General features: G+C 36.2%; 1 protein-coding gene across 1 annotated transcript in view; it reads right to left on the bottom strand.

Moving 5' to 3' along the window:
- The window catches only part of cntnap5a (contactin associated protein family member 5a), an 84,131-nt gene extending 58,717 nt beyond the window's left edge, over positions 1-25,414 (bottom strand). The window contains exons 1-3 of the mRNA XM_084121396.1: positions 25,248-25,414; positions 4,682-4,792; positions 3,249-3,442 (exon numbers count right to left, since the gene is read on the bottom strand). Coding sequence (XP_083977522.1) covers positions 3,249-3,442; positions 4,682-4,792; positions 25,248-25,329 — 387 coding nt within the window. The 5' untranslated portion in view covers positions 25,330-25,414. The remainder of the gene's footprint in view (positions 1-3,248; positions 3,443-4,681; positions 4,793-25,247) is intronic.
- Between the last annotated feature and the right edge of the window lie 707 nt (positions 25,415-26,121).

The following is a 26,121-nucleotide window of genomic DNA, read 5'->3' as shown; positions in this document are numbered from 1 at the left end:
TGACGTTATGTTTACTGGTGGCCCTTCACTTTTTTCAAAAAATCTTTTGTTTTTGTGTGATTCAGCACCTCGTAAAATAGTGATGTTTTCTTGTGAGATTGGCTAGAACATTCTCCGTTATTGACTACACGGTTATTGATTAAAGATATAAGAAATTCATGCTTTTACAAGACGTACTTGTTTCTTTCTCTCTATCCTCCTCGGTCTCACAGCAAACACTATTACGCATCACCAAACTCAACAGCAGCAGTGCTGACTGGAGAGAGCAATTATCCGTCACTTTGGGGAGCCCATTCGCACCTTCCTACAGGAAGACCTCTTCTGACATACAGCGGAGGCAAACTCTGCGGTTGTGCCGCCCTCTCAGCCCAAAACCTTTGGCAGCTTTCCTCACCACTTCTGATACAGTTATAGCACTCATTAAGACAAAGAACTAGTTTGACAGCAAATTAAGAGTGTTTTTCTTCCTATTCTTTTTATGGACAAGTCATTCTTTTCATTTATCAGACACTTTCTTTTCAAAACCTTTTCACATGAACATTGTGAACGTGAAACCTTGCTGTCTAAAACTCTTATTCTTTACTGTTGGCTTGTCACAACTCGCTAAAACAAGAAAAGTTTAGTCGGCAATGAAAGAAAGAAAGGAAAAAGCAGAAGATTCAGACATGCAGTTTTACATTTACATTACAACATCTTATCAAAAGAGGCTTACACTGCATTTCAAAGATGCTTTTATCTATGCATTTAGGAATGCTAATACAGGAGCGCTGAGGATCTGATGACAGGAAATATTTGTTCACTCTGTCTTTAAATTTTGCTGCTGGGAAAAATATCAGCCTAATGTACCATCTTTGCATAATGGGTTTTCACAATAATGCCTCAAGTATGAGAATATTATGTCGTCGTGATAGAAAAAAAATAAAATAAGTCAAGGCAGCTAGAGTATTAAACATACACTATTTTTCAAAAGTTTGGGGTCTGTAAGAATTTATTTATTTATTTTGAAAGAATGTCTAATGCTCATCAAGACTGCATGTCTTTGATCAATTAAAATACAGTAAAAAACATAACATTGTGAAATATCATTAACAAATAGCTACTTTCTATTTTTATATATTCTATTTAATATAATTTATTCCAGTAATGCACAGCTGAATTTTCAGCATCATTACTCCAGTCTTCAGTGTCACATGATCCTTCAGAAATCATTCAGATATGCTGATTTGCTGCTAAAGAAACGCTTTTTCTTATTATTAATGTTGAAAACACTTGTGCTGCTTAATATTTTTTTTAATTATTCCAATATTTTTTTATGAATAGAAAGTTAAAAAAACAACATTTATTTAAAATAGAAACCTTTTGTGACATGTTTGTCACTTTTGATCAATTTAATGCATGCTTGTGTGAAAATGTGTAGATTTTACTATATACATAATATTTAAACATAATCACTGCTTTGCTATAAATTCAAGTGGTGCAATTTATTACTACATGGATGTCTAAACTTGCATGATTACTATTGATTGCCATTGATGAAAATGTCTGTATATTCCCAATACCTCACTTGTAAGAATATATATTTATATTTTTTATATTTCTATTATACAGTATAATATAATACATTTTTAGATAGAAATGCCTTTTCTATAATGCTTGGATGTATTTATGTGTAAAAGGGAAAGGATCAAGCTTTTGAACCTATTGAATGACAATTTTTTGAAGAATGTAATTAAAATCAATCAACTGTACCAGTTGTATAAACATTTATATCAAAAGATTATTAAATCAATCCACTATGCATGAAGGCATATGGACCATTTCTGACTGTATATCATGTCAAACATTCAGAGCTTTATAATGAGCCAATTGTGTATCAAATAAAAGTGCCGGTGGAATATTAATAAAGCTGAGAGAGAGTCCTGACATTATTCATGTCCGATTAGAAAAAAAAAAACATGAGAGTCTGACTAGGTAGTACTGCTAAACCAAGCAAATCAAACCTGGAAAATGCAGAGAATTTATTACTGCATCACTTCACACTGCTGAGCATGTTACCCTTAGACTTCTGATCCACTTTATTCTACATTTCCACCACATTAAAAGCTAATTACATCTTACTCGACTGTAATCTTCTCTTTTCATTAAACACACTCTGAAAATGTCATTATATATTTTATTAAGCGGCAGTCTCATCGTTTGAATATAATTACAAAGCAGTGATATGAGACAATGAATATTTTTCGTCATCTACAGGCATTGTAAGTGTGGAGGCCAAGCCTGAGGACAAAGACAATATATGCATTGGTGGCATCAAGCTCTCTTTAAATACCTGTGATGATTGAGAGGCTCAAGGTTCAACATCATTAGTACATTGTATTTCAGGAATCTCAGAAATTGCTGGCAGCAATTCATATGTTTGTAACTGAATTCAAAGTTCAGTTAATGGGATCAGAACTATTCAGCTCATGAAAATAAGCTGCACTGAAGATGTTCAAAACAAGACAATCATTTCCCTCTGGAGCAGCACAGGTGATGCATAATCAATTAAATCAGTAAATATTCAGCCTCAAAAAGAGATTGTCAAAGGGGATAATGACTTCATATGCTTTTTTGAAAATGAATCCAAATAGGGTGATCAGAACCCAGACACAAAGCAAAAGAGTCTTGTATAACCCTGAAGGGGTTTATTTTGCACTAAAAATTTGGTGAATGTACATTATGCCACTTATTACTAACCAAATAAATAAATAAACTGACATGAAATATTGAGTTGAGTTGAAATTATTTGATTATGTGCAAAGAAGGAGACTGAGGAGTGGCACGAAAAGCACTGAACTACCACATTGTAGGAAATTGCTTGTCAAGGACAATGGTGAAATATACAGTTCAGCGATCATTACCAAAAAAAAATCAACTGCAGAATGCTGTGACTGACTAATCCCAATTTAGTATTCCAGAGCGCGGTGTAATAATTTTGTATAATGACCACTAAACTGTATAATCTTCCATTGCCCCAGACAGCTGATTTCCTATAGCTATGCTAGTTCAATATTACTCTGAGGTAATATTTCTTCCCACATAATATAGATAATTTAGAGCAAAATCAATATCTCATTTGCATTTCTTCATTTATTACGTAAGCGGCCAAGTGATAAGTGAGATAGCCTAATGCACAGACAGCCAGTCAATTTTACAAAATAAGGCCCTTCAGGGTGATACGGTAAATTGGTACCAAAACACACACTTACCCCAACACTGTCCTCCAACATGTACTGTTTCCAGACACGTCCAGTGTCACTGTACAGGAGCATGTAGGCACTGACCCAGTCCGTGCTGCCGTGACGACCTTGTGTGGCCACTGCTGTAACCTCCATTCGGTCCTGAAGGTCAACCTGCAGCCAGGGCGACCTGTCCGTCGACTCTGGGCTCCAACCACCTCCTCCTAGAGAACCCCATAAGACCTCTGTCAATGTCTATTAAAATCTTATTCAACTTTGAGTGTCATATAGTGTCCTTGCTCAAAAGCAAGACATACAGGAAAAGAAACTGGTAAAGGTTTTCATTTAAGAAACTACATAAAATGATAAAAACTGCTTTTCAGTTGGTTTTGTATTCATGGGGTGAGCTGGAGTCAATCAGCAGACGTCTTCCACTCCAAAACAAGCCAAGAGCCTCAACCTCTTGACCTCACTTAACATGTACAGCATTCACTTCGGATCAGAGAAGGCTGTCGGCACATGCGTTCCATTTAAAGATGCATTTCTGCCTCTACAATCCTCCAGCTCAGAACTGTATGGAGAAATTGGTCTGACTTGGGCAGAGAGGTTCATTACTCAAGCACAGCGGACACCACAGGAGCAGATCAAAGCGGAATTTTAAACCGGGGACCTCTGACTTGAAAGAAGCAGAGTTTACACAGACCCCCTAGAGAGAGGAATCATTTAGTTTGTTACAGATGCATGCAGGTAGAGTTTGGTCACATCTATAAATAGCTCAGGACATGCAGAGACAGGGCGAAAGCAAAAGCCCAATAATGTATCAAACCTACAACTTTCGGAAGTTGTAGTTTTTCTTTCATTTTTTGGGCATGAATTAATTGCACATGGATGCAGTAAATATTTAATAAGTGCTTTGCATCATTGCATCTTGTAAGGATTTTCTTCGCCTTATAATTTATTCATACGTTTTAAACAAAGATGGTGATGATGATGATCTTAAAAATATAATATAAAATATTTTAATTGCATAAAACATTGTATAATAATTGTATAAATATGAAGAATATTCTCGCACAATATACATAAATACATGAACATGTACACATGTAAACAAAAATGTTTTTGAAAGAAATATCTTAAGATTACCAAGGATTTATTACATTTATTTGATTAGAAATAAAGTAAAAACAACCATATTGTGAAATAGTATTACAACGTAAAATAACTGAATATATATATTTTTTTAAATATTAATTTATGTGATTATTAATCCAGTCTTCAGGGACACATTTTGAATGGGACTTTTGTATAATTAAGAGGTTTAAAGGGGTCATAAAAAAAAAAAAAAAAAAAAAAAAAACATGATTCTAAGAAGGATTACATTTTCTAGGTGTAATTTATGTTGTCTCCTTAACTGACACGGATATGAATGAATTAACAAACAAACAAGAACTTAAACTTACCATCTCTTTTGTTTAGCTTGGCAAAATATGCAGCCCGACTGTCTGAGAAATGAGAAGAGCACTGAAAGGAGGTTGCAGGCAGAAGAGATGCTAGAGATCCATCACAGCTGTCTGGATAACACAACAAATATACAACAGACAAATATTAGCTAATGTGAAAATAAACCCTTCTACTCACATTTTCTTCAGGCGAATTCCGTCAGACCGGTGAGATGGATCTCTTCACTAATAAATCTGTAAAATAATCCTGATAGTGTGAAACTTCACGGCAAATTCATGGTTTTATATTGATCATATCACACCTAGTTGTATGCTAGTCTACATATTGAGAGTCAGAGTGACTGAGTGAACCTTTTTCTTAATAAGTTCAGACCTGTAGATTTGAGGCACAACCTGAAAAAAAAAAAGGAAATCAAAGTACAGATCTCAGATGAAATTAAGTTTGAATAAAATCAAACAAATTAAAGTTTGGCATTGACATGGTCTTACATGTTTTAAATGTTGTATAATAGTTGTAATGAAAAAAATGGATAAGTGGTCAGAAGCTTAAAAATGAGATGGAGAGAAAACAGGTTTCTGGGTCAAGAAAGCAACTGCTGAAGGTTATCTCTATGGTAACAGCAAAATATACCTCCGTACTTTAGTGAAAGTGTCATAATTAGGGTTAAAACTCAGTAGGGGTCTTGACTTCACTGTTTGATAGAAAAGGGTAAGTGCTATATGTATCGTGTAAAGTTCACAGACAAGACAATAAATCACCTATTTATACTACTACGAAAAGAAAAAAAAACATTTCTAGCTTACAAAAAAAAAAAAAAAAAAAAAGATATAATACAAATCTTGCCTATAAACATGCTTTTGCAAGGACAATGAAAGTTGCCACTATGTCTGTCCTCAATGAGACCTCCAATGGCTTCAAGACACAAATACATTAAAACCTACAATTAAACACCACACATTTTGAACTGTAAAGACAACTGCATGTTTTTAATAAATGACTGAAAATCTAAATGAATTTAATTAGCATATTGACAAACCCATCTCGAACCTTCTCCTGGGTGTCTGCTAAAGACGCTCAGCTTCTTTCACTGTGGTTTTCATTACAGCTCCCAAATTATGTGAATTACTTCGCGTTGCAAGCAAAGGCCTCGAGGCAGGAAGAAAGATATGAAAGAGTATTATGTGATATGTGAATATAAGTGAGAGTCAAAGGCTTTGAAGGGCACTTAAATAAATTGATAGCTATAAACATAATGAAATGATAGTCACCAGTTGTTGTAAGTTCTCAGGGTCAGATACTATACAGTATGAATAAGTACTTTAATCACAAAAAGCATCACAGGCAAGTGCTGCACGCTCCAGATAACCCCTCCTTTTAAATTTAGACGACATATGTTTAGCTATTAACCTCCTGCTAAGCGCTAACCACTTTTGACCTTCATACATATGTGAAGTCACCGCAGTGTCTGAATCTCTTCTCTGTATCATATTCTTATGATATGCTCTCTTGACCTTTGCAGATTCCTAGTGAGACCAACAACAGCAGAAAACAAAATCTCTTTCCTGAAAGCTGTCATGAAACTTTAATCGTTTGGAAATGAGAAGCTCTTATTTAAGAAGACCTTACAATCTCTCGTTCTGCATGTATCCTAAGCAGTGATGGCGTCGATTCACCAAAATCCAAGGTATGGCAGACTCTGATGACGTCATCCAATCTCACTCCCTCGACGTGACAGTCCCACTTTCAAGTACTTCACACAACTTTTTCCAGCATTTCAAAGCTCAAAAGTCTGAATATTATTCAATTAAAATTTAATTTGTTAAAGTGATGACCAAAAACATTTGTTGTTCATCCTTCAAAGATTATCCTCATTTGTAAAAACTAAAAAGTGTCATGATTAAATTATTATTTATTTTTTTTAAATTCGAAAAATATTTTTTTTTATTCTAAGAAGATGTTAAATTACCACTATGGCCAGCAGCATAGTGACCACCAGCAAAGAAGTAATGAAAAACAAAAACGTTTCTTAAAATTGCAAATGAATTTAGACAGAGAGTAAAGAGCACTTCCTTTATAATCAATGAAGTTGTCAGTCAGTTCAGTACAAACTTATTGGGTGCGAAAACTTCCGTTTTAATCAATTAATCTGTCAAAACTGCACAACAAATATTTTATTTACATCGCGTCTCTGCATTGTTTGTTATAACAAGAGGATTTGCAGATCTTAGTAAACTTGCGCTAAACATAAATTCAGCATTTTGAGCTATACTGAGCGGATTCTCACTACCAGTAACTTAAACAACTTGTACATTAATTTTAACAGAAATCCCTGTGATTGGCTACAATGCTCAACGCTGAAAAATCTCATTATAAATAGACACATTGACAAACTCACATGACATGAATATAAAAACCAGATCGCTCTAATTTACTTACTTTTCTGTTTTATTAAACAATACAAATTACATTGTACACGTAGTAATATAACTCTGTTAATCCTGCAATAAAAACATATTACTTGCATATTATTATCTGTCCAATCTCCCTGCAGTATATATTCTCTGGCTCTGAATCTTACTTGTTCCCACATGAGCACCTGTACAAGTTAACTCCCCAACAACTACATAAATTCATCAACTAACCATTCAGAAACGCCCTGTTGCATTCTAAAAGTTACTTATTCTTGAGTCTCTAGTGTCCAACTCCGGTTTGAACATATAAGGCTGAACACCTCTACTGACAATTTCTGGCATTTTTGCTGTGTGAGATTCTCCAGTTTTCAGAGTACCCAAAGCAGGAGCTGTAAATGCTCAGACTATTCCTGGAAAGGGGGCGGGGAGCAGCAGCTCATTTTCATTTAAAGGTACACACACAAACCGCGTGTTTTTGCTAACACCCAAATAGTGGCAAATTGAACATGCTATAATAAATATCTGCGGGGTATTTTGAGCTGAAACTTCACCGACACATTCTGGGGACATCAGAGACTTACATTACATCTTGTAAAAAGGGGCATAATAGGTCCCCGTTAATACTTAATGGCGCTTTTCCACTGCATGGTACGGCTCGGATCGCTTTTCCACTGCGTGGTACGGCTCGGCACAGCACCGCTCGGCTCGCTTTGGCTTCAGCCATTTATTTGTTCAAGTTGTGTGTGACGGTCGTTTAAAGCAAGTCGTTTAAAAAAGTCGTGTGAACAAATGATACTGCGATGGCTGTTGCAAATCGCAAATCCAATGACGCTGGTAGTGACGATTCTCTCTGACCAATTAGTTATCTGCAGTGTTTACACGTCACATTTTAGTTTCGGTACAGCACGCTTGGAACCACAACTGGTACTATTTAAGCGAATACCATGCAGTACCGTACCATGCAGTGGAAAAGCGCCAAAAAGTGAGCCGTACCAAACCGTACCATACAGTAGAAAAGCGCCATAATAAAGCACTCTTAAGATCAGCGATTTGTAATTCATATAAATGTACACTATAATAAGTGCTTAATTTGTAAATTAATAATTGCAAGATACATTTTTTTTTAAAGGCGCTGTGACTGACATTGACTATACAACTTCAGTTTTTCCAGAACATACATTAATGTCACTAAATGGTGATGGCACAACTATAAGAGCATCATTCATAGTTTCTGCACAGCCCTACCTACATATAGCTACTGTAGGATTTGTGGGCAAACCAAACACAAATTAATCTTCCAGATGATTCGTTCAAGCATAATTTCACACAAAACTCAACCCCTCAGACCCCAAATCATCAATCCAGAACCATAAAATCCAGGCTCCAGCCAGTCTACGCCAACCAACGAAAACCCCCAGCTAAGAACTTTACAGCCAAGCAAGCTTCAAAGAGATGAGCCCAGCTAAAGGAAGAACGTTGTCAACGTTAGATAGTTTTTATGTGTTGGAATATTCAATAAAGTCTTGTTTGTATTTTAAAAATAAGTGTTCTTGTGTTTTGTGCTTACGAATTTAATGTCTTAAACTGCTGATCTAAGTTACATTGCTAATAAAGAGTGCTTTCACTAGTTTGGATATTTATATCCGCTGCAGAGCTGATTTACGGCCTGTTCAAATGAATGCTGGACGAGTCAATTGCTCGGCCTTATAAGTGATTCTTTCAAGATTTCCTATAAATGAATTACAGTTTTTCTCGATTGTTTACACACATTTTCTGAAAGCATGCCTCATATTCTCAGAACTCTACACACAAATCCAAAAACACACACACAATGGGCAAAACCACTCAATTCTCCTGCAAAATTAAACTTTACATTCAAAACAATGTTATTTCTTCTCAAAATGGTATTTTGTTTTCAAATGACACACACAAACCATCATATGAATAGACATTTATAAGAACCAGTTGAACACTGATGTGCTCAATGTAAAACACTATGATGAATGCAAAACACTTCTTGCTCGTCTCTCCCGCTATCCTGATTATAAGTAGTTAAATCTTCAGCTGGCCCCAATCTACCATCTGGGCAATCTGGGCACATGCCTAGGGGCCCTTGTGCAGAGAGGGGCCCTCCGTGATGGGAGTTTTTTTTTTTTTGTGTGTGCTACATAAAAATAGTATACACAAGGCTTGGCCTCAATCTTGACAATTATCCAATCAGAATAAAAAAATGAAGTATCGTGATTTTCTGTTTTATATGTCAGTTGGATGGCTGGACAGGTGATGATTGGAAGCAAGCCGCATGCACTGTGTAGATTGGCTAATGATAAAGGTGGGCGGGCATAGAGCAGGTTGTTTACATCGTACTGATTCAAGATCAGTTTTTTAAGAACAAGTTAAGATTAAAAGAGTGGAATTAATTTGTAACAGATTCACGGTCAGATTGGGTTGTATCAGCGAGTAAAAGTGTGGGGAAATTATCGGAAAGTTGGTGTTTGCAAAAAATGGACAGCAACCAAAAGCCCAGCAGGGCTGCCAAGAGAAAAAAAAAAGAAGGAAAAGGAAGAGAAAGAAGCGGCTGCTATTAAAAATGTTGAATAAATAGCTTTTTTAAAACAGCTAAGAATGATGAAGAGGAGGATGTCAAGGAGGATAACCACCATTAGCTTGGAAGAATCGCTGCCCTCTACCGGCTAAGCTCAGCCTCAGCTAACGGTAGCTAGCTTTAGCGAAGTTGTTGTGGAAAAAGACAGAGATGAGACCGGTCATCATCAGTAAACAGAACAAGGTAATGTTGTACATTGTACATGTTGTACACACCTTGTGGGCCTTAGTATTATTAATAATAATAGTAATTAGTAATTAATAGTAACTTATTTTTATTAGAATAAATCGTTAGATATGCACTCTCTCCCAACTTTATGCTTTACTTGCTCGCAAAACAATAAGCAGTGAGCAACAAACCAATGGTAGTAGTGATCACTGGGCACGTTTGTTGCAGTCCGAGTCTGCGCGTAATTATGCATAATTTACTGTTATTGCTATGGTAAGTACATGTTACATATGTAGTCTGAGAGTGCAAGTCTGAGAGTGCAAGTGCAAGTCTGCAGCCAGACCCAATTCTGCAGTAGAGTAGAGGACAATACAGGAGTAGAGGAGAATCTACGCATATTGTTTGTTTGGATTTAAACACTTTAAAATGGACCATATTCATAAAAATAATTTTGGTGTATGCACAATTTGCATGTAACTTATCTCTTATGGATTTGTAACTTTATTATGTATTATTTATTATGTAACTGTCTCTTATGGATAATTTCTCATAATATCTATAGATTATGAAGATATTTGATGTTGAGTTTTCTTACTGTCTGACACATAAAATAGATGGTGTCAAATATCTTGTAGTTTTGCAATGTAGTGTGGCACAATCTGGCTAATTTCTTGAATTTTGTGTCAAGCAAAGTGAACAACAGGAGTCTCAAATTAAATTTAGTGCGTATAATGTATATGTTTTCTATGAAGATAGACTTAAAAGAAGTTAGTGACAAAACGTCATGACATCCAGAAACATTCTCAAATAAAAAACATAAATATAAATAGCAACGTAAATAAAATATTACTAAAATTTATAATAGCTTATATACTGTATAAATAAATAATACTAAAATAACACTGGACTAATTAAGCTATTCTAAACTGTTTTTATAAGATTCATATAAGGTAAATATAAGATTCATATAAGGTTTTTCAAAAGGTACCCTTTTGAAAAAGTAGCTACCTCTAACAGAAATGTATAATGATATTATACAATCATATGCACAAGGCTAATTAGCCTTGGCATATTTGGATTTTGTCTATTCATCAATGCAAATTTACTGCAACTGCTGCTATGCAAATTTAATAGGATGTGGATACAAGTTATTATTATTGTATTTAATTAATAAAGTTATATTCATTAATTGTGTATTTATTATATAAATAATATACCTATTTTGTATAAATAAGGCTGTTCTATTTATTTATTTTTGCCCAAGCATGTATAAAGTTGTGAGGATTTGTGTAAATAATAATAGCAATAATGAATTCCCAAGTAAGGGAATGAAATGTAATGTAATGTCCATAAAAGTCAGAAACAGTCATCATGTTGATAGTGATCATTGATAGATGGCATGTAGTGCAAATTATTGAACAAATATGCACCTTTTGATGAAAGGAATAAAAACGTATAAGTTACAAGACACCACGTATAGTAGGCTAGGCTACTAAGTGCGATGACAAGAACCTTTTCGAGAAAGCCTATGGCGGCCCCGGCTCTCCCTGTGTGCTCGTTGAGCGTTTAGGATTACTGTGCCTCCAGCGTGGAGTGGCAGATTATGAGTACAGCGATCTGAGTGTGTCAGCACTCACAGGCCGCTGATCCGGGATAAGGCAGGGGAGCAGATCTGCCTGGACTCCAACTCTCTCCCCATTGTTCCACGTCTCCACGCCAGTGCACAGCAAGACACTCTAATCTGCCGTAGAGCAAGCGAGGACACAGTGAAAACTGTCCGCCAAGCGATTACAATAATCACTGCATTCCAGCCATCTGTGGGTCGAGAGTTGTGTTCATTTAGCGAATCCATTTGGTTTCAAATAGTGTCCACGACAGGCTAGAGGGAGCTGAACAATGTTTTCAGCTCGATGGAGAAAAAAAAGGATTGAGTGCAGATGAGGTAAAATATCATTTCATTGCGGTAAAACCCCTCTGTGTGACCTGGCTTGACTGCACTCATATCATGTATGTGAAACAGATGTCTGTAATACTGATTTAACAGCCAAATGAAGAGGATCAAGCTGTTTTCATACATCTGAGTCTTATTCGGCCATTACACATCAGCCGTAATACATCAGAACTCCTTAGGGATTATGCCGATGACACTGTCACACGCTTTAATGGCATAATTCAAGCCCTTTATGATTTAACCTTTTCATTCTTCCTGACAACGATCTCTATTCCTCTAATTTCTATCTACACCATACAGTCTCATTAGCTGTGAGAAATGTAATTCATATTATACCACTACACTTTAAGCATTTGAAATCAGAATCAGAAACTATATTTTTTATTAAATGTTTTATTTTGATTGTTTTTATTTTAAAATTGTATTTTATTTTATGATTTAATTACTTATTTGCTTCTCATTAAACTCACGAACCCCTGCAGTTCCATCACGAATGCCAGTCTAGGAAACGCTGACGCAGCCTAATAATATTTAATGCACTTCATGTTGAGAGTGGGATATATTTTCTTTCTCTTTCTCTTTGTTGTTTTTTTTTTTTATATCAATATGGTACAAGAAAATCCTATTCAAATTTATGTAATAAACGAGTTGTCAAAAGTATAAAAAGTAACCCACTGAGCAAAGGTATGTACAAAAGACGTCTTTTCGACATCTTTGTCACACACTCAAAAGACGTCCCCTGAAGAGCCAAAATATGTCAACAAAGTCCACATTTAAACTAGTTTTTTAACATTGTACAAAGGTCATATGGATGTTAATATCGGATGTTCAGAAGACGTCATAATAAGATGTAATAAAAACTTTCATTCTGGCTCTTCATGTATATCTTTTCAACACGTGGCAAAGACGTCTAAAAGACGTCTTTTGGACGTACCTTTGCTCAGTGGGAATCAAAAAGTAGTCCGAATACATTACCTAAAATTATTATTTTCATGTAACATGTAATTTGGAATCAGTAACTGACTACAGTTTGTAAGTAATCTACCCAGTACTGTTTATTTGAAAATAAATATTTTGGAAAATTCTACAGTAAATGTCTTTACTGTTACTTTTGTTCAGTTTAATGTGTATTTGCTGAATAAAAGCATTCATTTTGGTTTTGAACAGTAGTGTAATTTATAAATGAATCAAAGCTGTATTTTTGCTGTTTTTTTATATCAAAAAGGGACACATTTCTAAATAAAACAAAATACCCCAATTTACACAGTCAAACTTTAAAGATAGTACAGTGAGTCAAATCAGTTGAATCATTTTTGTTTATCTGTTCATTTGAAAAAAACTCACAAACAAACTGGTTCAATAGAAAGACTGAGAGGGGAGCACTACGCCGCAGCTTGGTGGAAGCTTTGTTTTTTGTTGTTGCTGGAAATAGGCAGATTTCTCTAAGGTTTTGACTTGTAGATGCAAACAGACATGCGCACATAAAATAAAATAAAAAACGGGAAAAAAAAGAGAACAACGTCTGACAATAAAGGTGTTTACACAGCAATAAAGATGTTTACGTGCAGACTGAAATATGTGTAATGGGCAAAAATCTGTGTGCTGAACATGTTTCACTCCAAGAATTTTCCATATTACACCAATTTCACTCCACATGTGCACACCTTTAACAGCTTTCTGATGGTTTATTCAGTGTCTCCATGTCTTGAATCCATGTGTGTTTGTGTTTTGACATTAAAACCAGAGAAAAACACATCGACTTCCAATTTTTATGTAAACATTGTAAATTCATGTGTGAATTACACTCTGTAATTCAAATCAGTCCCTTTCAGCTAGTACTTGTGCTTAGATCTGGTCTTCATTTACATGTTAGCTGGTAATTCAGGGTCTCTCTTGAACTCTGCTCTCATTTCTCATCATTTCTCTTCTAATCACCACAGGATGACCATTTTCGTTAAACTCAAGTGGCATTTGTTTTTGTTCTGCAATCAGTGTATTTGTGTTAGCAAAATATTAATTGTCAAAAACAGTCCCTTTGTGATAATATGTATTTAGTATCAATGTAATTGTATTATCCTGCTCTCAATGATAAGCATAAGATGCTTTCTCACTCCTACACTTGCTGGGAAATGAAAGCCTGATTCTATCCGCATCCGTCTAGAGCGAGCCATCCATCTTTAACATCATTGACTCCCACTGTCACAGACTGCAGCCCAAACAGATGCTGGCTGCATTAATTATAATTCACAATTGTCAGCAGATTAACGAGGACACTTGTGTTCGCCAGCATGTCATAAAGTGTCTTGACTCCGTCAAACTGTAACAATCTTTTGACCTTTGTAAGCATTCAATGTAGCCAAAAGGTCAACACACAATGGTAAGGCTTAAAAAAATAAAGTGAGAAAGTATACAGTAAAAAAACTAAAAACTAAATTCTTGTTTAGTTCTAGCGTACAACTGAGACTTACACTGCTGGCAGGTGAGCTGATTAGAGAAAGGAAAAGCTGACAGACTATCTGAGCTCAGTGTTTTTTTCCCACAGTCTCAGCACTGAAACGCAGGTTAAACAAAAGATGTTTGTGTGTGTGTGTGTGTGTGTGTGTGTGTGTGTGTGTGTGTGTATATGTATACATACAAACACACACACACACACACACACACACACACACATATATATATATATATATATATATATATATATATATACAATATACACAATATATTGCATCATACAAGTAAAAGAGCACCATTGCAGGAATATCTTTATGCATATTTTATATGCGCATTTATTATTAGCAGTGACCAGGGAAGGGACTGCATTGCTGGTGTCGGCAAAATAGCTTTAGTGTCACCAGTGAGGTGAATTGTGCAGCCACAGTGGCTTGGGAAATGTGGCCAAAAGCTTATATCTCATTGGTGTCACAGATTGTGATTTTTGTGTTCAGATTTACAGTTTGTTTTCGATCTGTTCTGTTCATGTCTGTTTCTAGATTAGTTTTCACTGCATGTGTTCAGTTCATGTTTCCCTGTGTGTGTCTGTATTCCTGTCACCTGTGTTTGGTTCAGTTCAGTTCAGTTGTCAGTTATACGTTGGTTTATGTTGGTTGTTCTGTTCCTGGTCCTGAGATTCTGTTTTGTGAAGTTGAGTTTATTTCTAAATAAAGACTGCTGCACTTAGATCCTGTTTCATCTCTGCTGCAACCAACCCTGACAATTGGTCAGTCAGGTTTTTTTTTTAATTGGATGAAAACAGTCTTTCGGTTCTCTCTGTCTGGGAGTGAAAAGGCCCTGAGATGGCCTTATGTTTTGGCAACATTCATGCTGGTTTTGGCATGGCTACACAGGTTGAAATGGTCTACCTGCAACAATAGCCAGCGTAACCAGCCTGTGCCAGTACCATACATTGTCTTATTCCAGTAACAGCTTGTGCAAGCTTGTGCCAGAAACAGAACAGCATCGCCCATCTGAAAAAAAGGTCCAAACTGTTTTTTCTTCCCTTTTTCTTGTCAGCAGTAGTGTGGGGACTGCCGTTAGTGGTGCGTGTGGTCTCTTTTTGAAAACGTGAGTAATATCCTAAAGCAGTAGCTCTGCATGCACACCGACCCAGGGATTTGCTGGCCCAGCAGTAAGCAAGAGAATACTGTTCCACAGACAAACCATATGAGAACTTGACCTTCCCATGCAGATTGGGCAGGAATACTTTTTTTTGTGACAGACATGCATCATGAAGCCTAATAGGAACATTACTCAATGCCTTGATACGTTATTCTCTCCAATGACTTTAAGTAGAAATTGTAGCCAGGCCTATGAAACATTAACCCTTCTTTCAAAGTCAATGATAACTACTATCCATTTATGCTCTGCAGATTTTTTTTAATCATCCCTTTAATACACAGCTGCAAAAAAATGCATTGCTTATTATGTGAAAAACCTTGATAGTGACAATACTGCTGCCTTCACTTAAAATAAAAGAGGTTCATGCTAATTCTGTGCATATTTGCCAGAAAACTATAGGGACCTTATTGCCAAGACAACTGCTAAACTGATCAAGAGAAGGTCACCCAGCAGGAAACCTAGCCAAGTTAATTTTTAACATCACCCAAGCTGTTGATGAGACTCAAGCTAAGGATGTAAAACAGCATGTTACACCCTGAGTGCACCATTGCTCATAATTAAAGGCAGCCAGACAAGACCCAGTATTTTACACAAGAGGAACCCCTAAGTGCAATACAATATATTGCAAAAAGCTTTTTTAACATCTTTAGTGCAATTTTTCATCTAATGGTTTTCTGGAATATGCCCAGGAGCTTTTTTTCAGTGACAGTTCTGACACATCTTCCTAAAAGACATCAGAGTCCAGTAGTGTAATATTATAGTGTGCATGGGGGTTGGGTACAAATCCTGATATAATATAGTCAATTTTTAGATAACACATTAGTTTGGGGACCAATTCTCACTATTAACTAGTTGCTTATTAGCTTGCATTTAGCATATTGGCTGTATATTAGTACTTATAAAGCACATATTAATGCCTTATTCTGCATTACCATATTCTACATCCCTTAATCCTACCCAATACCTAAACTTAACCACTACAACAATTACCTTACAAACTATAAATAAGCAGTAAATTAGGTGTTTATTGAGGCAAAAGCCATAGTTAATAGTGAATCTTTTTTCCTTAAACTAAAGAGTGGCCAATTTTGATAACAAACTAAACTCGCCTGCCAGTGATCGCCCTGGATTTTCATCTATGGAAGACAGCAGATTTGGCTTTTTGATAACTCTGTGTTGCATAGAAAAAAGAAAAAAAATTAAATTAAAAATAACTTGTTATTTTATATACACTAAGTTTTCACTGTAATCATTTCTGCAGTGTTTTCAGACTCAGTTATATATTGAATTATGAACCGAAGCCTGAAGAACATAGATTATTAACACCTTTATTGTTGCTATTACATAATGTTACAAATATTATAAGTGCTGCATCGATTCAGTCTCCATATATATATATATAACAACGTTAGCACTGGACACCGCAAGGCTAAACTGCACCTTATGTCTGCATTTGGAAATGCATATTGTGAATCAAAGGTCTTTCTCTAGTCCTTAACGCGCTGCACCTGGATATGGATATATAGCACAAATTAAATGGATATAAAATACATATCTCATTAAATGCTGAAACTCTTTGGTTGTGTTGTGTTGACAAATTAATATTTTGTAAAATTTTTGGATAGATTCTCCCAACCACCTGCATGCAAAACTCATCTTGCAAGATACACATAGGTTAAATGTCATTTTTGGCATCAAAACAGCAACATTCTCCAAAAGGTGACAACTTTGGGCCACTATGAATTTTGTCAGTAATCGTTGAACTTAATTATCAAATGTAAAAAAAATATATATTTATTTTTGGTCTTTTGGAAGTTGCATTCGAAACCTTGATTCCCTTGATTTGAATGGGCATGACGACTGAATATGCCTGGCCTTAATGTGATAATCTCAGAACAATTCATTACTAAATGAAATGTCTTCAATTAGACTCTCACCTGCCCATATTTTTTTGTTATCGCTGAACATACTGCAGTACATTGCTAAACGAATTAAAGCATGATATTTTTGTAACGTGAATTGATTATGATGAATGTCTATTGTCATTTTCCCACTTTCCACGCCTGTGAGATGAGTTTCGTTTTGGCTGCTCTGCCAGCTATCATTTTTCAGCATTATTGGTCAGCATTTCCTCCTAATAGCTTTTGAACAGCTGTTATTCGGTGGCCTCTGCATGTACGGGAGATTGGCATCACTCGGTCCCTAATTAGGCAGCCTGCACTTCACCAAAACAAACATTGCTCTACAAAGAGATCCGACTTAATAATGCCAACAAATTGCTTTCTGTCTCCCAGCAAAAATGTTTTCTGCCTCACGTCTCTGTCTGTGCCAGAATAAAATCAAATGCCTCAGGTAGGTGTGTTGTGTTTGAAACCTAAAAGAGAAAAGATTATTAGAAATTATAACTTTGCTCTAATGCAGAACATGATGAACTGGATGTTGAAAGATGGGTTTTTTGAAACAGAGCTGATGGTTTTGGTATATGAGATTAAATGAGTATACTGACATGCTTCTATAGAAGCTCTGAAGAGAAATGAATGAATTGAGGAGGCTTGCAACACAGGAAGATCAAGTAGCTCAAGGGTACATGGCAGAATGCAATCCGCTCTTCTATTATGAAGCACAGACCTTTTTATGGCAAGATCAGCCTTTTCTCCAATAAACACTGAGCATGAAAACCTATAGGAATGAAAATCACAGCTAGAAGGCAACATCAAGCATCATAGCACAAGGAAGAAAATAAAGATACAGAGGAGCATGAAGAAAAGACATGAACCACCAGACCAGAGATCATGATTGTATATCTATGATATTTTGTAAGAATGATGGGTAGTAAAAATGTCCCCTTGGCACACAATACCAGATTGAACACATGTGGAAAAAATAGTTAAAAGATATATCAAATTTAGTCAAAGGTTATTTAGACGGTGCCACACATTGGCTAAGTGACTTAAATCCTCTTCTGCTATTGATTCCTAGTCTGAAATTGGGAGTCTTGACTTCATGCAGTGCTAGATCATTGTTAACCGGTATGCTGGACAGAGTGAGGGAATGCCTGAGGTTACTGTCCTGTGAGCTTCTGGTGAATAGCACATGTGTCCGCTTCCATCCCATCAGCCCAGATGGTGGGGCACATGCTTTGCCCCCCAGCTGGCTCATGGAAATGTCACAAGATTGGCTAGCATTTAGTTCATTATGGGGGGGGGGGAGCAAAAATACAGGAGCAAAGGTGTAAGTTTTACTTTTGCTGATGTTCTTTCTTTCAATCTCTGTGTTATATACCTTTATAGAACATGACAATGTTACCACATCACAGTTCTTCAGCGTGACATACTTTGGATTCTAGAACGAAATAAGGTTTTAACAGGGAGAGGTTAAATCATTTGGAATGGGACACGATACGCTCTTCTTAAAAAAAAAAAAAAAAAAGTTTCAAAGCATGTTTTGGTAATCTTAACAATGGGAAGAATGTTCTTTGATGTGGTGTTTCCCATCGTGAAAATGTTTTTATTTTATTTTTTAACTCTCATCAGGTTCTTCAGCTTTACAAATGGAGTGAAACAAGTCTTTTGAAAATCATTCCACTGGGCGTTTGGTGAGACAGAGAGAGAGAGAGAGAGAGAGAGAGAGAGAGAGAGAGAGAGAGAGAGAGAGAGAGAGAGAGAGAGAGAGAAGCACTGAAGTGGCATATGCTAAATGCTTTTGACATTGCGTAAGCATACTGTTTAAAACAGTATCTGACTCTCTTCAAACGCCCACAGTGAGTTACAACACACTTAATCATACCACACTTCAATACAATCACTTAATACAATCACTTAAATGTGAATATAGTTATATACAAATAATTACATACTGTTTAAACATTTGGGGTCAGTAAGATTGTTTTAAAGAAAAAATGCTTCTATTCCGCAAGGATGCATTAAATTGATTAAAAGTTACAGTAAATACACTTATAATGTTACAAAAAAAATATTGTATTGTCAATGTATCATGTCAAAAATATTGTATTATCGCTGTTTTCAGCATTGATAATAAGAAATGTTTCTTAAGCATCAAATTAGCATATTAGAATGATTTCTGAAGGATCATGTGACACTGAAGACTGGAGTAATGCAATTAAATTGCATTTTAAAATAAAGAGAACAAAAACAGAAAGCAGGTCATGGATTTGATTCCCAAAGAATGCATGAACTGAGAAAAAAATATATATAGTCCTTGAATGTAAGCCGATTTGGATAAATACATAAATGTAGCTGTATCACAATTAAACCCAATTTAAGTTTAAAGATAAAAACAGTACTTTTTAAAGCTGGTATCTCAAGGTATGTGATTGGGGAAATAGCCAAATGTTGGGGGGATTTTAAAATGTTCAGAGGAAAGCTTTGGGATTAACATTCAGATGGAGCCATTGTTGTAATGTTACATTTTTGTTCTATTATTCCTGTGAACATCTTAGTACTGCAAACATACCGAGGCACTGTAATCAAAAGGCAAATGAAACAGTATCTAACGTTACTGACAAGTTCCACATTCATGTGTACATGTCTTATCTGCATGTGAATCATGTTTTAATTGGAGAGGGATACAGAATGCACTTGAAGGAAGGTTGATTGCATGCGTTATCATGCTGATATAATATAGCTGATATAATTCAACAACATTTACCAGAGTGCTGACTGTATGAAGATTTGAGATAGATTAATACCGGGAGCTCACTAGAGACAAATAATGGATAAAAGAATAGAGAACGCAAGATGTAAAGCATTGCAAACCACCATTTAATGTGCATTTCTCATCAATGATCTTCAAATAAATGAAACTAGACCAGCAACAGTGCCATCCTGCCAATAGCTCTCGTAAAGCCTGAGTGCAAAAGCCTCATTCATTTAGGACTGATTATTTTCCAGATTCTATCATCAAAAGATATCAGATGAAGGCAAACGAGATATAATGAGAGGCCACAGTCATGTTCTAGTTCCTTGTTTGTGCTCTTCTCAAACGGACAGTTCAGACAGTTTTCAAAGCATCGCTCTAAAAGAGTTTCTTTCGTATTAAAGTAGCTATTTCAAGCTTTACATTTAAGTAATATTTTGCACTGCATTGCGCCAGTTAATTCAGTTTAATTAAATTTCCAGAACCAAACAGAAGAATAAAAATACAAAATAACATTTGAACCTCTTTTTCTAGCTTGGATTTACATTTCTTTAAATATATTGATTAACTTTCCCAGAAGAAATTTTACACATGCCAATACTGTAAACATTTCAAGAGAAATATTTCGCCATACTCTAAAAAGAACAAGAGAACAGGCTCTGGTCGAACTCCTGGGAAACTATCCGTTATATATATTTTTTGTGCATTTGCACTGAGGGAAGAAAGTTATAGGAACAGTGTGATGGATTATCACACAGAGAACAAAAGGAGAGCCATATGTGTGCTAGTAACTGTAAATGATCTGTAATATCTGCAAGAGCAATTCATTCTTGTACCAAAAAGCCACAATGACTAAAAAGATTCATGATCCAAATTTTTTTTTCATCTAATCATAACAAATGAGTGATTCAGACAGCCTTTACAATGACTCTTATTTAATGGCTGAATGATTAATATGTTGACCACAATCCTCCTAAGAGGTCACAGCCCCACTGGGTATAGCTATATCTCAGATCATAGATAGATTATAGATGCATGATCCACAGTAAGGCAGTCTACAACTATCCATATGATGTAGGCACAGAAAAACTACTAAGCTACAATAATTGCAGACAGAGCACATGTGTGTCAATGTCAGCGTTTCAGGACAAGCACGGGTTAATAAAAAATGTATCTTTATAAGATTGCGAGCAGAATATATCTGCTGACTATCCACTAACCTGCAGTACCAAAAAAAAAAATCATAACTAGTTTGTCAGCATCAGAAATTCAGCAAAATCTGTCTCATTCTGGTACGTGTATCTCCTTTTACAGGTGTGAAGCAGGGGATGCAGTGATTTAGGCTGAATAAAGCCTTGATTAATCAATATTTTCATGCTCTGACACCCACACAGCATAAATCAGCATGGAGAATGAAGTCAAGTTTACAATATAGACAACACTGTCAATGCTCTTTGCCGCCTCTACCCTTTCAAGGTGATTTATGTGCTATAATCATAATGACATTCTCTCCATTGTCTCTTGTATGACTTTCCAAGATGAGTCAGTGCAATTTATTATCTTTTTACATAAGTTAAAACAGAAGCAAGTTAGTTGTGCATCAAAATTTCAAAGAAAATCTGAACAGGTGCTTTCTCATTTACGCAAACCCTAGTGCCAAACTATTATACAGGAAACGGGGAGGAAAATCCTCTAAAGATTCCCTCCCCTACAAAGCCCACAGGGAATCTGGTCAGCTCCACAGGAGAGCTCCCTTTAAAAAGCCTCCCGCTTTTGACCTCATAAGAAAGTTGAAATAAACGACTCTATCATGCTAATGCCTGACAAGTCTCGGCTCTCCCCCACTGAGAGGGGAGTTGTATTTAGAATGTTAAATCAATCCGCCTGCACCACAACAGCACTCTGACATGCGTTCAAGCTGAATAAATATCTGTGTCCTGTTTGGGTCAATGCACACATTTTGCTCTTCAAACTTGGAGTCAAACTTCAAAGAGAGAATTTAGACAACTTTTAGCTTTCTGTCAGTTATAGATGGGTTGATTGACAACACTGCATGATTTATTCACAGTCTTGTTCTAACAACAACAGCAAGCGATCTTAAAGTCGGAATTACATGAAAATTCAACTGTTTTCTAAATTTACTGTATGCCATTAATCTTATTGTGAACAATTTATTCATGCATGATTTTTTATCAAAATGTCATTCTTCTGGTCAAACGACAGACTTCTCTCTGGTGACGTACAGTATGTCGAACTTCTCCAATCATTGAGTCTTCTTGAATCCCAACCTTTTTTTTTACAATCAGTGCTGCCAAGTCCGCGGTTTTCCCGCAGAATTGAGCTACTTTTAAGTTGTTGCCGCGGATAAAAAAAAAATCTACAGGTTGATTTCCACCTGTACTATTTCAGTACTATTTAAGTACTATTTCGGCGCTCCAACACCAAATTCAGTGGAGAATTTGGTCGCCCGATGGAGAAAATCGCATTGAGCTATTTTTGGGCTGCTTTTGTTGCAGAGACCTGCCAACCATGCTTAAAATCGACTGCAAGCTCTCAGATCTGCCTCCATTGATTAGACCTGAATACAACCAGGTCGCCAGTTGTTTTTTGTTGTTGTTGTTGTTTTTCTTCAATTTTGATAATGCGTTTCATTGACGTTCTGATGTGCATCACAATATGCAAAAAAAACCATCTGTCACTCCGTCCATTTCATCGCAACTTTAAAGAAATAGTATGGGTCTAATACTATTTAACCCAGAATTCTCCATTCAAAATAAATCAATTATTTGTGAGAGTTCCATGAAGAACCTTTTACTAAATAAAAGTTCGGCATCTATATGGGTCCATAAGGAACCTTCAACAACCATGGAATCTTTGCATTGCACAAAAGGTTCTTTATAGTGGAAAACAGTTCCTTAGATTATTAAAAAGTTCTTCACACAAAGAAAAGCAGTTTTTTAAGAAATGCTTACTGGAAGGTTCTTTGGGGAACCCAAAATGGATCTGTTATTTTAAGAGTGTATGGAACCTTCACATTGCACAAAAGTTCTTTATAACAGAAAAATGTTCCATAAATTAGAAAATGTTTGCCATACTAATAATAAAAAAATATGGACCTTTCTTTGTGGAACCAAGAATGGTTATTATAGTGCAAAAAAAGGTACCATTATTTCTTAATGGAGTAATAGTAAATATATGGCAGCACAGTATGTTCTAGAGATGCTATTAAAACATGTTTGCATGTCTCACACTCAGAAGACCCAATGACTTAGATCAACTATTCTGCATTATCTCTACTTCTGTTCATTTTTTGAGGTAAAAAAAAAAAATGCTGGATATTTTTACTACAATCATGTCCACAGACAATGTCAAAAAACACTGAGCCTCTAGGTCTTGCCTCAGTTTGCCCTAGCCAGGTGAAACAAGGCTTTTATCTTGTGTCATGTTGAGACCATCCACTGTCCCAGTGGTCACAGTAAAAGGGATGTAGTTGTTCTTCCAGGGACACCAGATCTGAAAGGACATCCCCTTGTTATCCCTCTTTGAGAACCGAGCCAGGGGCTCCTGGGAGAGACAGAACCAACCATTATCTCTGTTACCTGACACAGATGACAAGGGCATGATGGATCTCCAGCTTTATTCTGGTACCCCTGTGGTAAATATGAGAATATCCTTTTGCATGTCCTCAGTAAGGATTCACTTCATCTGATCCAGATCCACAGAGCACATCTCATGCTGAGCAGAGCCATGAATGACTAAGGAAGTTTTTGTTTCATATCATGGTCACGATGCAAACAGACTCTGAATACATAGAAATGACAGATATCATTGCCTAGTGAAATCTACAGATACTTCCAGTAGCATAGTGTTTCTCATCTTAATAATACAGGAAAAGGTGTATCTATGGATATATGAGGGGAACAATGTGCTCTCCTGATTCATGCATTTATCTGAGAAGGCACTGTGAGAACGCTTTAAACACATCGAGCTTCACACATATGGTGATCATTCACAGTAATGAAAATAAAATAAAGTGTGTTGGGATGACACTGGAAATCATCCCGTTTGGGACACATAACTCAGCTACAACACTGAAATAGCATAGAGGAGAGCATAGAACAGGTAATTGTTAATTGTGAAATTGAATAATTTCACGCTAGGTATATACCGGTAATTTAATTTTGGGATGTCACTGCAAAATGGATGTTACATGACAGGACTGGAATCATTTGGATCAGAAGGTTATCTTGTTTAATCTGATATACATGTTATAACTAGAATAACTTGAAATATCATGTTTGAGCAGACGGGAGAGGTTGTAACACTTTTCAATGTACTTCAACTGGAAGAACACAAATTAAAACAAAATGGTACAGTATATGTTCCTACATGTCTGATTAACAGAACTGTTGTTTTTAGAGCTTTTTTTTCTCATTTTTAAATTTGTTATTTTGTTCCTAGCTGCTGTGACTGAAAATGCTTCATATACAATGTTTACTGGTAATCCATGGGGAACTTGCCACAATCAATTAATGCACAAAATGTAAAATGTGCTTTATTAGTGTTACAACCCATCCGGTATTGCATATACAGTATTTAAGCGGTCTCTGTACTTTATATTAATTTAGACAGTTTAGTAATAAGTAGTAGGTTTTTTAAACTACTTTATTTGGTAGCAGACACAAATGGGAATATCATATAAAAGTTAATACACAAATAAACAATGAGTTGCAGACGTTGAAACAAAATGTTACAACATTGCCCATCTCCTACTTTATCGAGAAATGATATAACCTGCAAATAACTGCTTTTTACGCCTCATTTTCCGTGATAACATTTGAAATGCACGATGTCTCACACCTGCTCCACTATCTTTTGGCAGATGCTTATGAGAAGTCGCATCGTGAAACGCGAATGCAGTCATCCAACATTGTTACAGGTTCACCAGATCCAGTAAAAGTTCACATTTGCAGGAATAGTCTTTAAATCCCCTGCATTCTTTCAATAATTTAATTAATTTAAGGATCTCCGATTGTATAGTATCAGTATGAAATCATTGGGTCTAATAAAGACGCATAAAAAAAAAAAAATAAAAAAAAATCACAAACCAAAGCAACTTTTAATGGGATACAGTGCTCAACGGCACTGCATGTACTTACAGTGACTGGCGCACATTGCCGAGCTGAGAACGGAGAACAGCGTCAAACTGACAGCAAAAGCCTGTGACTTTGGCGACTGCATCTTGTCCGGGTTTCCCGATGGCAGTATATCCTAAATGTGTATGAAAATAAACGTATTTCCAGTACGATGCGTGACTCTCTGTTCTCGTGAGTATTTCAGTGGCTCGTGCCTCTCTATCCTGACACTAGTGAGCAGCTGAAAGAAGCTCTTAAAGACACCCACAGCTCCCCAAACACCGTCATCGTCATCCCTCTAACGCGCACACACTTACACATCGCGCTCTCTCTTTTACCACGCGTCCCTCATTTTCCAAAACAAACACTGGTTGAGCTCCAAATGCATCATAAGTCAGTCCCATATGACGTATAAATTTGTTTTGGAGAAATAGAGGCGAACGATGTGGAAAAGTGTATGTGGCATATTCATCAGGGCATAGTGATTTCATCAGTGAATGGTGAGCGGTACGCTTTCAGCACCATGGACAGCTCCGCAGCTGCTTTCCCTGCTGGAGATGTTCAGGAAGATGCTAGCTGGTTTCTAGCTGGTCTAAGATAACCAATCCACTTAGCTGGTGCAAGTGAGTCATTAGTTGGTTGACCAGCACCAGTTAATGTCTAACTTAGAATATTTTAGCTAGAAACCAGATGTTTCAACACAAAGCTACCAGCTGTCCAGCAGGTTGAATTCCGATTGACATCAACAGCCAGTGAGTTAATTAAGCCTAGTTAGTGTTCTATAGTGTTCCAGGTGGTCTATAAAGGTGGATCTGAATATTTCCCACCCTTTCTCTGTTGTCTGTGTAATTATAGCAACAAGAATTTAAAAAAAATCAAGACATTTTTGTGAAAATAT

Source organism: Abramis brama, assembly GCF_963993115.1.
Source record: "Abramis brama genome assembly, chromosome: 8".
Classification (NCBI taxonomy): Eukaryota; Metazoa; Chordata; class Actinopteri; order Cypriniformes; family Leuciscidae; genus Abramis; species Abramis brama.
This window is presented reverse-complemented; position numbering and strand designations above follow the sequence as displayed.